General features: G+C 25.0%; 1 protein-coding gene across 11 annotated transcripts in view; it reads left to right on the top strand.

The window, feature by feature from the left end:
• The window catches only part of LOC102677452 (protein 4.1 homolog), a 17578-nt gene extending 6167 nt beyond the window's left edge, over nucleotides 1-11411 (top strand). For 2 of the 11 annotated variants that reach the window (XM_031514193.1, XM_031514194.1), the window contains exons 2-9: nucleotides 2367-2534; nucleotides 2625-2772; nucleotides 2866-3160; nucleotides 3273-3611; nucleotides 3712-3884; nucleotides 4007-4146; nucleotides 4939-5025; nucleotides 5501-6364. In XM_031514193.1, coding sequence (XP_031370053.1) covers nucleotides 2376-2534; nucleotides 2625-2772; nucleotides 2866-3160; nucleotides 3273-3611; nucleotides 3712-3884; nucleotides 4007-4146; nucleotides 4939-5025; nucleotides 5501-6259 — 2100 coding nt within the window. In that variant the 5' untranslated portion in view covers nucleotides 2367-2375 and the 3' untranslated portion in view covers nucleotides 6260-6364. Of the gene's footprint in view, nucleotides 1-1306; nucleotides 1679-2361; nucleotides 2535-2624; nucleotides 2773-2865; nucleotides 3161-3272; nucleotides 3612-3711; nucleotides 3885-4006; nucleotides 4147-4938; nucleotides 5026-5500; nucleotides 6365-9011; nucleotides 9120-9295; nucleotides 9407-9869; nucleotides 9975-10626; nucleotides 10837-10942 lie in introns of those variants that run through there. The other 9 variants (XM_031514190.1, XM_031514191.1, XM_031514195.1 and 6 more) reach the window with 8 other exon arrangements.
• Nucleotides 11412-14429: the final 3018 nt, after the last annotated feature.

A 14429-nucleotide genomic window follows, 5' to 3' on the forward strand; every position in this document is an offset into this window, starting at 1 on the left:
ACTCTGCGCTGTGAGAGATATGAATTTATTCATTAAAGACGATAGCTCTTTAATGCGCATAGAGGATGAGATGTGTTCACGTAACGTCACCAACCGTGTAGTACACATGGTAGATCGATGTAGGCGTGTGCCGTGGATCACGCGACCCTCGTTTACAATAAGCTCTCTTTGACGCACGACCAAATGAAACCCACGCATCTCTTGAAAGGATCTCTCTCGCGACGTTGGCGAAAAAAGCGGATTCTTTCAGACCTGCTCGCTCCATTCAGCAGGCCTTTAAACTTTCAACTGACCCGTTAGCAAAACGAGACGATCGACCGGTTTCTTCTACCGTATCTCGCTGATTCAGCCTCCTAGATTCAACTTTAACTTTTAAATGCTTATTTGATATCTATCGGGATCTTGAGTATGATCTGCGCATATGCATCGAGCGCGCATATACCTCTTACTAAGAATTTCTGGAATATCGTTGATCCATTTAGTCAAGAATTAACTTGGTCAATCGTATTAGAATATATGCTTAGGTGTAGTATTGGCCGGCACGTCATCACGTTTCCTAATCGGGGTATTATTTCATCGGCCTCGTAAAGATGAAGAACGTTTTGTTCTAGCGATGATGACGTCAGAATTTGCGAATCAACACTAACCATTATTTTTATGAATTCTACCGTGTTTTCTGTGTAATTCAATGACAAATCATAGATATATTCGAATCTTTAATGTAAATCCCTTGTGATTCAATTAATCATCGATATTCTATTTATATCATCGATATAGAAAGTTTATTCTATTTTATACCAAGGTATTACGTTACAGAGCTGTTTTCTCTTGTTTGGTCTCTCTCTCTCTCTCTCTCTCTCTCTCTCTCTCTCTCTCTCTCTCTCTCTCTCTCTCTCTCGCGTTTAATCACAACATTGCGTAACAACGAAGCAGAGCCCGGATTTATATAATTACTTTTTTGTTGAGATCGATGGGGTTTTGTTGTTGTGTAACGTGATATTCGAATTGAATGTTAAACCGTGATTTCCGTTTAATGATACGCGTAGAGTTCTCTCTCCTTCGTGCATCTGTGCTCGTGCGTGACGTGACAGGGTCAGCTTCGATTCCTGAAACAAATCGCGAAAACCTCGTTGGAGGAATCGTTGCGAGCCCGTTTTTCCCCTCGTTCTCTCGGCTTGCCGCGTTAATAGTATTTGCAACGACAAACAACGTCCTAGTATGGCTCTGATTCCATGCAATTGAGGTTGAATTACTATTTGCTCTCCGGCATTGCATAAGGGAATCTACACAGTATTCGCCGACTCGAATGGTAGAGTAGACTCGACAAAGCGTGTCGGTCAGGGTCGCGGGCATATTATCTCACGACTATTTTTGATTTCTAAAAATTGAATCTCGTTTTTCTGCGTTATTATACAGATATGTACTCTATCATACATTTCCCTTCGAAACCTTTTTCCAATCAAATCCTTCGAAACACGTTCTTCGATCGATCGTAAAGCAGACATGATTTTTATAGCCGGTTTATCGCGTCTAATAATATCTGACTCGTATATTTTGATAGGCATGGCATTATAAATATCGCGGCTTTATTGGCTTTGTATCGAGATATCGCTCTTACGCGGGGACTTGTATACCTGTCTATCTGTCTTTGTCAGAAGGCGAACGACCTGTGATAAATGTACACACGTGTTTTTATTGCGGATAATTACATAACTATATTCTTACATGCTTATTACTTGTTCTCGAACTTCTTACGAAATCTAATAGTAATATATTTTTTTTTTTCGCCATATCTTATATGAATGGATTCTAAAGATTATAAAAACTCATTGAAGTATAATCGAACATATCATTACAGAATGCAATAGAGATATAAAATATAATTCTATTTACAATATTGTTTTTAAGATAAAAGCATTTGATTTATATTAGATAAAAATGTATAGTAATGTTAAATAAATGTTAAATATTACGACAAAAAAGAAATTAATTTCTTATTAGAAAAAATTTTATTCAAATTATATAAAACAATTTCAAATCCAAAGTATTTCATAATAATCTTCTTTATTTCTCTCTTTATCTATCTCTCTCTCTCTTTCTTTCTCTCCTTAGTTAATGAGGATAGGACCAGGGTGTTTTATAGACGGGGTACATGTAACTCGAACAGCTCCGACAAATATTGATTATTTCTCTATATGGCACCCTCGAGTCTAGGCAGGATCTACACTCAAATATATTGAAACAACACGCGATATTTCTTCGATATAAACGACAATTAAGAAAATAGATTTTTTTAGAGGATTATTATTTCATTTCTTATCATTGTACAATGTGTTGAATTGACACGCGGAATCTTTTTAGCACAAGGTTGAAATATGCCGGAGGAACAGAAGTCTGCTGGTGGTCAACCAGAAGTAACAGCAGAAAATGGAACCGATACAAACTCGCCAACGAAAAGTCCAGTCAGCAAAGGCAAAACAGCTCTTGCAAGGATTACATTGTTGGATGGAACAGTGAAAGATTTTCATATAGATGTAAATTAACAATTTTTGTTTTCGTTTTATCAAAAAAATATAATATGTATTGGTTTAACGAAATTGCATGAAAAATTGATTTTGTTTCAGAGAAAGGCAAAAGGCCAAGAGTTACTTGATATGATATGTCAAAGTATGAATTTAATGGAAAAAGATTATTTTGGTCTTATTTACGAGGATAGGCACGATTCACGAAATTGGTTAGATTTGGATAAAAGAATTGCAAAATTTATAAAAAGTACATAGACATTTTCTTTCTTTCGATATATACATTATGTAATCATTGTTAGAATTAATTATTGATTTTACAGATGATTTTTGACTTTTGCAGACGAACCATGGAAATTTAATTTCGAGGTGAAATTTTATCCACCGGATCCGGCCCAATTACAAGAAGATATAACTCGTTACCAACTATGCCTTCAAATAAGAAATGATATTATCACAGGACGATTGCCATGTTCTTTTGTAACTCACGCTCTTCTAGGTTCATATTTAGTTCAATCAGAAGTCGGAGATTATGATCCAGAAGAACATGGCCGCACATATTTAAAGGATTTCAAATTTGCTCCTAATCAAACTCCAGAGTTAGTGGAGAAAGTAATGGATCTGCATAAAACACATAAGTTAGTTTCGTTTATTAGTTAATTAATTATATTATTACATTATTATATAATTAATTATGTAATATTGTAATTATTGGGTAAAGAATAATAAAAAATTTTTGTATATTTATAGAGGTCAAACACCCGCAGAAGCGGAACTTCACTATCTCGAAAATGCAAAAAAATTAGCAATGTATGGAGTTGATCTTCATCCTGCTAAAGACTCTGAAGGTGTTGATATAATGTTAGGTGTATGTTCATCTGGACTTCTCGTCTATAGGGATCGACTGAGAATCAACAGGTTTGCTTGGCCAAAGATATTAAAAATCTCGTACAAAAGGCATAATTTTTATATAAAGATCAGACCAGGTGAATTTGAACAATTTGAATCGACAATTGGTTTTAAATTAGCAAATCATAGAGCTGCAAAAAAATTATGGAAAGTATGTGTAGAACACCATACTTTCTTCAGGTAAATAATTATTTAATAATTATTTTAATTTGCAAAATAAAATGATATAAATTGATATAAAATAATATATATTTATTTATTTATTTATTTAATTTTTTAGGCTCATGAGTCCTGAGCCTGTAAAAAAAGTAGGTTTATTACCACATTTGGGATCTCGTTTCCGATATTCAGGTAGAACTCATTACGAAACGAAGAAGACTCCCATTGACAGACAACCTCCACAATTTGAAAGATCTTTAAGTGGTCGTCGTCCTACATCTCGTAGTATGGATGGTAAAAATATTTTTTGATATTTATTTTTTATTTTAGTTACTATATATACCAAGTGCTCTTTTGATACCGCTATTGCAAAGTTATCACATTGAGATTTTGAAAGGTATGTGTGCATTATACAGCATTAGGAGGTCCTAAACAAGTTGAATCTTATGGTTCAGAACCAAGTAAGAGGCATACAATGAGCTATGAACCTGAAATGATTCCTGATATGGAGCATATAGATCAACGGCCTAGTCCAATTAAAAAACAAAAAGAAAAGGTAAAAAAAATATTCTTACATATACCGAAAATAGTAATAGTTAGTAGAAGATGCATGAAATCGTCATGCAAATTGAAAATTATTCCATAAAAATCATTTTAAAGGAAATATTTCTGCGGTCTACGCTTTCAAATAAAACTTTTTTTTAAAATTTTGATAATATAACAATAAATTCAACTAATATAAATATTCTTGTTATTATCATAACTTTTTAAATACTACTGGAATGATAATTATATTATGAAAGGGAGAAATTGTAGAACACCAATTGGTTCACTTAAAAGCAAAAAATAATATATTTTATACAAAATCCAAGTTAATCATTATGCACTATTGTTTTAAATTAAACAGACAAATTTGTAGTCATGGCATGTTGATAAGTTTTCGTATGCCATGTATTAGATATAGTAGAATGCATTAGTCATTTTAATACATTTATTCCAAAATCATAAAAATGAATTAAATAATGTACATACAAGTTAATTAACATTAATTAAAAATCATATATAAAATTTGAAAATTTATTTGACAATTACAAATTAATAATCTTCTCTATTAATCTATATAATATTTGGTTAATTGACTTGTATATATTTATACAGACTTGAAATTTATTTTTTTGCAAGAAATTTAGATATTTATAGATTTTATAAAATTTTATCTTATAACTATTACCAAAAAATTGAACATGGCATTTGTATGTAATAATTTAATTTCACAAATTTGAATTCAATATTCACATCCTAGTGCTTCAACCATAAAAACTAACTGACACCTAACTAACACCGGTAGCTCACACGCAAAACAAGTGCTGGAACAACATCAGCTAGCAGTACCAGTAGCCTGGAAGGAGAATATGATGCAGATCGTGGCAAAAAGGTATAGAATTTCACCTGGAACTATCATGCATTAACCAACATATATCTATCTATATTAATGTATGTGACCATTTGGTGTTTTCCTTTTTTTCGATGCATGCTGCTATTTTTTATTTTTTTTTTTGCGAACATTATACGGCCATCGCCTCAAAGATGAATTCTCAAATTTTTTAAAATTTTATTATGCTATTTAATTGCATTAATGCTTATGTTCGCATGCACATAATAATATTACATGTTAAAAAAAGATTTAAAGAAATATACTATACTTACAAGTAAATTTTGTAGATAAAAATAAAAAAATATTTATTTAACAAAATAATAATTAATATTTTTTTGAGAGCGCAGACCGTAATTAATTATCTAGCATGAAATATATGTCAAGAGAATGTAAAACATATAGTTAATAATAGCATAGCAATAGAGTTGAATCGTGCTTTGCATGAAGCAATGTGTGATTATGAATTTACTTATAGAAACCGGTCGGAGGAATTGCGGTCCTACCGCCCGGTGGTCTATTTAAGAAGAAAAAGGATAAACAAAATGAAAACGAAAAAGAAAACCATAATGATCTAAATAATTCCGATTTAATAAATGAAAGTGCTATTCTTGATAATAATGATATAAAATCTAGTAAAAAAGAGCTTAAAAAAAAAGAAAAGGAAATGATAGAAAAGAATATTATCCTTGAAAACAATGACAAGATAAAGTCACCTAGTAAAAAAGAATTAAAAAAAAAAGAAAAGGAAATGGCAGAAAAAACTGCTATTCTTGATAATAATGATATAAAATCGCCCAGTAAAAAAGAATTAAAAAAAAAAGAAAAAGAAATGGCAGAAAAAATAGCTATTCTTGACAATGAAATAAAGTTAGTTAATAAAAAGGAATTGAAGAAGAAAGATAAAGAAGCATCAGAAAAAAAAGATAAAGAAGTATCAGAAAAAAAAGAAAAAGAAGTATCAGAAAAAAAAGAAAAAGAAGTATCTGAAAAAAAAGAAAAAGAAATATTAGATAAAAAAGAAAAAGAAATATTAGATAAAAAAGAAAAAGAAATATCAGATAAAAAAGAAAAAGAAAAGTTAGAGAAAAAAGATAAGGAAACATCAGCGAAAAAAGACAAGGAAATGTCAGAAAAAAAAGATAAGGAAACATCAGAAAAAAAAGATAAAGAAAAGAAAGACAAAATAAAGGTAAGTACGGAAGAATTATATTTATGTGATCTCATCGAAGGATAAACTATTTGTATAGCTGAATCATTCATGTAATAGGAGTTCATTGATTTGTCTTACTACCTATTTTTTGTTTAAATAATCAGATTCAGATAAGTAGATTTTTTAATATTTGCTTGTTTGTTTGCTTATAATAATATTTTGAACTTTATGATGTTAGAAGTAAATTTGTAAGAAAAATTATATAAATGTTATTAATTCATAAATTTCTGGAATTTTATTGATTTGAAAAAATTGAGTTTTTATATTACTTATGTTTTGTTCATCATAATTAATATTTCTTCAAATTTTACATAAATTACTTTTCATTTATATTTATATTATTATATTATTATTTATATTACTATTCATTTTATATTTTATTTATTTTATTGATATATATATCAAATAATGAAATCAAAATATCAAGAAATGAAATCATTATTAAAACAAATTATAAATAATTTTTTCTCATTTTGTATTTATTTTTTATCATCTTTTTTGCAAAGATTTTAGAATATTGCTTTTTGTAATTAATATGTTTTTTATTGCTATCATTATATTGCTATCATTAGCAATTTATTACTACATTTTATTTCATATTTTATTATGTTAGCTTCCTTTGTTAATTTTAATTATTGTTTTTTTATTATTATATTTTTTATTTAGAAGCACGATTATTTGTATTTTAGCTCATAGAATACAAATTTCATATAACTGAAGTAATTTTTAATAAATTTAAAATATTCAATTAACATTTTAACTGATATGTAAATCATTGGTAATGTTATCTAAATTAATTTAAATTAAATAACAATTATACATTTTATGTCAAAATAAATAACACATAATATTTTATTAATATATAAACCAATATATTATACATATATTAGTACAAAGTTATGTATCAATAGTACTATATTAATATACAAACGATTCAGTTATATGAATTCTTTATTTCTGGATGAAATTATATAAATGAAATTTTATTGTAATTTCTATTCGCATTGTATGATTTTGGATAAGTAGTTTGAGTATACAACTTATTACATTATACTATTTTTTTAGTTTTTCCTTTCCATCCTTTTCATAATTTTATTTTCTTTTTTTAGTATAATTATATAAATATATCATTTTTAAAATCCAATTCCATTTGCTAAAATTTCCTGATTTTGATTTTTCATTCAATTCATCAATAAAGTAGTTATTTTATAGTTATTTCATTAATTCATTCAATTTTCAATAAAGTAATTATTCTATTATTAATATAAATTGCATATATAAAAAATTTAAATTTTTAATTAAATTTTTCATTAATTTTTTATTTTATATTTTATTATTATTACAATATAATAGTTATTTTACAATATCTTTTGTGATTATTTTGATTTAATAATTTATCATTAAATAATACCTTTTATTATTTTTGAATGATCTAAAAGTGATAAATTCAGTATATATATAATGAATATTTAAGTCAAGCTTGATTATTAATTAAAATCTTCTTATTATTATCCTATATATATATATATTATTGATATATTTTGCTCAATGATATGATGTCTTAATTTTTATAGTTTATTTAAATTAATAGATCTCATAAATTGGGATGAAATAACTAGTTGAGATGAGAAATTTTTAATCCTGAAGAAAATTTAATTTCTAGTTTTACTTTTTTATGATCATTTTATTATCTTCATTAAATATATAATTGAAAATACATGCGATTTTTCGATTTATAGCAGTGATTATCGATTTCGAACTTTAGATAATATGTCTTCTTTATACGAAAGTCCGTATGACACGAATAGACTTTTAATTGAAGAAATCATAAAAATGCATATAATTAAGCAATTCTTTTAGAATGTTTTTCATTTTTTTCATACATTAATCAAGATTGTCCTATTTGCTTTCCTAACATAGATAGATTTGATTCTGTGACATTGTTGTTCACTGATTCTTCTAGTTCTATATTATACTATACTATTTTAAAGGATATACGAGATGTATTAAAACCAATCTCTTCAAAAACGAAGAAAGTTTTATCTTCAAATACTACCCCAACAATAGTAAAAACAACAACCAAACAATCAGTAGTAAAGGATCAAGAAGGTGTGATACAAAATATAGAAGAAAAAGTGGAAGATCTTACTCCTGGGGGAACAGGCCAAGTAACTGTTTCTACACAAATTAATAAGGTGATATAACTTTCACAATTATCTGAGATTAATTGATTTAATGAGATTCATTAAAATAAATATATAATAATATAATTGTTTCACTAATTTTAAAAAGTATAAGAAAAAAATATTAAACATTCTAACCATTTTTGCATTCCATTTAAAAACTTAAAATTCAAAGTATTCATTAATCTTTTTATATTTTTTCTTTTTTTTTTTTTTTAATTCAATTCCTTTTTATTTAATTTTATTTTGTATTTTTTTAATTAATATACACTATCCATATCCTTTTGAAAAATTTTTTATTAATTCCAACTTATTACATTATTTAAATATTGATATATTGAAATATAATTTATTAAGTAGTTTTATGATATGTATTGTAGATTGTAGATTATATAATTTTTAGCTATTGAGTATTGCATGTAGCAAATGTGACATTAATGTAAGTGGCAATGATTTCTATATAAACAAATTTTTGATCATTTTGAAATTAAATACTTAAAAAAATAACATCAAATTCTTGCATTTATTGTAATTTTGTATATATATGTTGCTGCTTTATTATAAGATCTTAGTTACCTTGTAGTTGTATTTAGGCAGAGACATCAGATGATGGTAGAGCTCCATACATGACAGCAACTGCTGTTACTACACGTACTGCTACAATGCACGAGGATCTTGAAAAAAATCAAAAAACCAGTCAGGTTTGTAATATTATTACAAGTTTCTCTTTTTCACAAAATTTCACATTAAATATTTTCTTAATTATAATTTTATTTTATTTATTCATACAAATATTTTTAATTTTTTTATATATATTCTCTACATTATATTTTCCTATAAAGTTAGAATTATTTTTTTATATTTTTTTTTATATTAGGTAGAGGAAAAAACTGTAGCACATACAACAGCAACCAGTGCAACAAGACAAGAACAAAGAGTAGTAACTCAAGAAGTTCGAACAACAAGTCATGTACTTTCTGGTGAACAGGTAATAATTTAGTTTAAATATATGCCAAGCCACTAATGGATGAAGCATGTAGCATTTATGTAAATCACATATTGTGTTTTTGATCTTAACATTAAATCATTAGAATATTTCATGCTAGTACAATCATTGCACATATATAAATAATTTTCTTTAATATTGATGGAAATTCATGTAACATTATGAAGCTTTTGGTTTTATAGCATCTTAATTCTGACATTTTTTGTACAATATACATATAAATATGGAATAAAAATAAGATCATATGCACATTCAGTATGTATATCACAATATCATTTATTTAAATGAAGGGATCACAATTTACATGTACATGAATAAAACTTAATTCATTCAGGATATTGGTTGATTAATAAAATTTAATTAGTGCTATTTTTCATTTAAATTATTTTTTTTTTTATTTTTGTAATTAATTTTCTCGGCTTGGTTAACACAATGCATGGTGTAGCTGTTCTCACGAAGGCTCAGTACATCCAGTTCAAGCAGTGATGATTCAGGTACTCCAATTGACCTTGAAGATGATCAGCAGGCTTTCTACAATCAATATTATCAGGTAATTTTTAGGGTTGTTATAATAAATTAAAAGTTATATTCTCTTAGAAACAAGATTTTGAGAATTTAAAGAATTTAGTTCTGAGGATAAATCTTCATCAAGGTATATGTTTAAATATATTTACTGTACAAAAAACATTTCTAAAACAATAAAATTTTAAAATAATCTAAAAATTCTTGTAATAATGACTTATAATGTTAATATTGTTATTTATATTAGAATACATAAGATGTATCAAATATTTTTAATTGATACCTTCTTTAATACTCATTTCTTAATATTCAAAAGGACATAAAAAATAACATTCAATCATTGTAGAAAACTTCATTTACTTAATTTACTTATTATTAATTATATACAAAGACCCTGGTTTTGAGGTATTAATTATTAATTTGTAAGAATAACATAATGTTTATAATACTTTAACAAGGAATTAATGCTTTGGTTCTTTGTATTATTTAACATATTTATAGTTATATATATAATAATTTATATATATATTAATAATATATATTATAATTTATAAAATTATAAATAATAATAATATATAATTATAACTGTACAGTATCAATTCAACATATTATATATAACTGAATGTTTTATAAAAATTTTTTCTGAAAAATAAAATATTATTATATAAATTTAAATTCAGGGTGATCCAGCTGGTGTTATTGAAACTGAAACACATATTTATAAAGGAGAACCAGAGAGTAATGTAACAACAACTACTACAGTTCCACTAGTAGCAACTGAAACTAGAAAAGTAGCCGTTGAAAGTGAAGATGGTATGTACAGTGCAACTGGAGAAATAGTTAGTTCTCAGACAATATCTAGTAAAACTCGTACTGTTGAAACGATAACGGTAAGATTTCGAATTTTATAATTATTAATTTTTAATATACTATAATATGGTTATAATATGATTATAGCTATAATATAATTAAATGCATATATTATAATATTTTTAGTATAAAACTGAAAGAGATGGAGTTGTGGAAACTCGTGTAGAACAAAAAATTACAATACAATCAGATGGTGATCCAATTGATCATGATAGAGCTTTAGCAGAAGCAATTCAAGAGGCAACAGCAATGAATCCTGATATGACAGTAGAAAAAATAGAAATTCAACAGCAAACAGCGCAGTAAAGTAACTGGTCAAAAATTACTTTTGTAAGAAATAAAGGGCACTCTTTGTCTAAAAGACTTATAATTCTAAAAAAGAATAAAATAAAAAATTAAATTGATATGCATTTAAATAATGTATAATAAATGATTTAACTTAGTTTTACTATCATCAAAATTCATTATCATAAATAATTTGCCAAAATAAAGGCAATAAAAAAATAACATTTGCATTTAATAATTAAAATGTATTTCTTATAATAAATGTTGCCCAATATTATGAGCTTGAACTTGATTAAAAATCAAGTTATTACAAAAAAAAATATCATGGTACCTTGCGTAAACTGCAGTGTTCATATTCAAAGTATGTATTGTCTACATACACAGAGGCATAAATATATATTATACATATTATGTATACATAATTATATGTACCTAAATGAAAAATAATTTGTTTATAATTATAAACATATGACAGAGTGCCCTATAAACTTACATTATAATAAAATCATGATATTCATGCAATGTCTATAATAAGCGTATTAATTAAATTATTCATATAAAATTTATTTAAATAATCCAAAACTTGTTCAACAATATTAAAAAATATTTATGAGCTTAATTTTTTAAAATTTTTTGCAGATTTTTTTTGTTATAATTTAAATTTTTATTTTTAAAACTTTGTCTCTGAGCCTAATATATATATAATAAATAATAAAAAAATTGAAAATGTCTTAAAAAACATTTTAACAAGTCAAACATATGTAACTATATTATCAATATACATTTTAATAATATAAACAATATAATATACATATATAATGTAATTTTTATGAATTTAATGATATAAATGAATTTAATGATATAAATGAGTCATTAAAAAATCAATATATAAAAAGTAACAATGGAAGACTTATAATACTTGTAAGAAATACATAAAATTTTTTTTAAAGTTTCAGACAATTTAAATGTATTTTTTCTGTAATGATTTTTTGTATAGGTCAATTATTTGTGACAATTTCTTTTTCAAAATAGATGTTTATTGTGACAAAGTCAGAGTTCTCTAAGTATAAAATATTAAATATTAATATATACATTAAAATATATACATATAAATATATGTATGTATGTATACATAAACATTTATAATTAATTGACAAAGAAAATAGAGATCTGCAAAGTTTCCTAACTTAGAGTATTACTAATTATTCAATAATGTAAATTGAAAGAAAATATACATTATTAACATTACTATATACATCTTTTATTTAATTTAAAAATATGTATTTGGAAACTATGTAGATTTTCTTGATCTATATATTTCAAAGATGATATGATTTATTAGTAACATTAAGATAAAAAAATTATATATATGTAACTTCATACCAAGAGCTATGATGCATTGGTCAGCGTATATGTCTAAATTTAGCTATAACTTTGTAGTTTTAAAACTACAAGTTCATATAAAATTTTATTTGTTTAATAGTTTATTTAATTTTTGTATTAACAACACAGAAATATTGCTAAAAAGGAAAGGCTGATAATCTGAATTTACATTCTTAATAAAATTATTAAGAGGCAATTTGCGAAAATAAAGTTATATAAATATATAAAGTTATAAATATTATAATATATACCACTGCTTCATGTATTTATGTATTAATATAACATATATGTATGTGTATATGTGTGTATGTGTATATATATGTATATATGTATATATATATATATATATATATATATATATATATATATATATATACACATATAAACACATACATATATATTGTACATGTGGTAATTAAGAAGCAACATTAAAATATGCATATCACACTGTAGAAGACTTGTATATGCTTTTGTTCTTTCATATATTATTTAAAAGCTATTAATACATTACTATTACACTTGCATTTTACACAAAGCATTTATTTTATGATATTAAATCATACATTTGCATATTGATTGTAAATGAAATGTCTTTTTTACTTTTGTACTTTTTACATAATATATAATAAATTGAAATATTTATATTGGTATATAATATATAATTTTGTAATTGTTTACATTTATTATATAATTTTTCTTAAAGATTAAATGTTTTCTGCAATATTTATCAGTATTATTATAATTATATAATTTAATATTTAAAAAAAGAAATTATAAAAATTTCTAGAGCAAAGGGATATCATAGATCATCTATGTGTGAAATGCATTTCCTCTTGTATATTACAACTCGTTTTATGCTGGCAACTAATGAATTATTTGAATGTTACAAAATACATCGATTAATCTCACTTTATTTCATAGTATTAATTTATATTTCAGATATGCTCAACCATTGTATTTTCTTGTAAGTTCTTATTTCTTTTCTTATTTATAAGCACTTTTACAAATTTCATAAATTAATTTTTTATGTTTCGATATTAAAAAAAAAACAGTAAAATTATATTAAAAAACATATTGATTTTCTTGTACCTTATAATTCCATTATTTATATATTTGTTTTTATTGTATCTAACATTCCATGCTTATGTGACTAACAAATATGTATCATAAATGCTTGTGTCATTTAAAATTTATTTATTCGTTTATTCGTACAATTTTATATTTATCAAAATTTTATATTAACTCTGCTTGAAGAATTGCTTATTGAAGATATAATATAGAGGATAAAAATTCTTTATTATATTCAACTTAAGCTTTAAAAATAAAATATAAATCTTCAAGCAGTGTACAAATGTAGTTAATAGTATTTTGTACTTTAATAAATTTTCTATGGTTCATTTAGTCATAATATGATAATTACAATATTATACTTAATATTATAGTTCTATAATATATAATTATGTAATAGTATTTTATGTATAAGAAAATCGTAACTCTTTAACTGTGCACGTTTTGTTATATTTAATGTGAATTATTGTTTTACACGCATGAATTTTAATGTACTTTATTTCAATTATGAAAATTTTATGTTAATGCACATATAAATGTCGCCTCAGTGCTAGAAAGTTGTACAAAATAATTGTAATTATTTATAGTTTGCCGCTTTTTTTACATAATTTGCCATATATTTTTTCAATGCAATTTAATCATTGATTTTATTTTTATCTCATACACGACTTTCCAGCATGCAGGCAATAATTAATGATTTATATAAAAATTATTTAATATTTAATTATAAAAAAATTAAATAAAAAAAAATATACAATGAATTAGAAATAATTTTCTAAAAAAGAATATTAATAAACAAGAAGAATACCTCTAATCCAAAAAATTTGTTTTTTTTTTTTTTTGCATATTCCATACTCTGTATAATAAAATATTAATA

The sequence above is a fragment of the Apis dorsata genome, unplaced genomic scaffold (assembly GCF_000469605.1).
Source record: "Apis dorsata unplaced genomic scaffold, Apis dorsata 1.3 scaffold_928, whole genome shotgun sequence".
Lineage (NCBI taxonomy): Eukaryota > Metazoa > Arthropoda > Insecta > Hymenoptera > Apidae > Apis > Apis dorsata.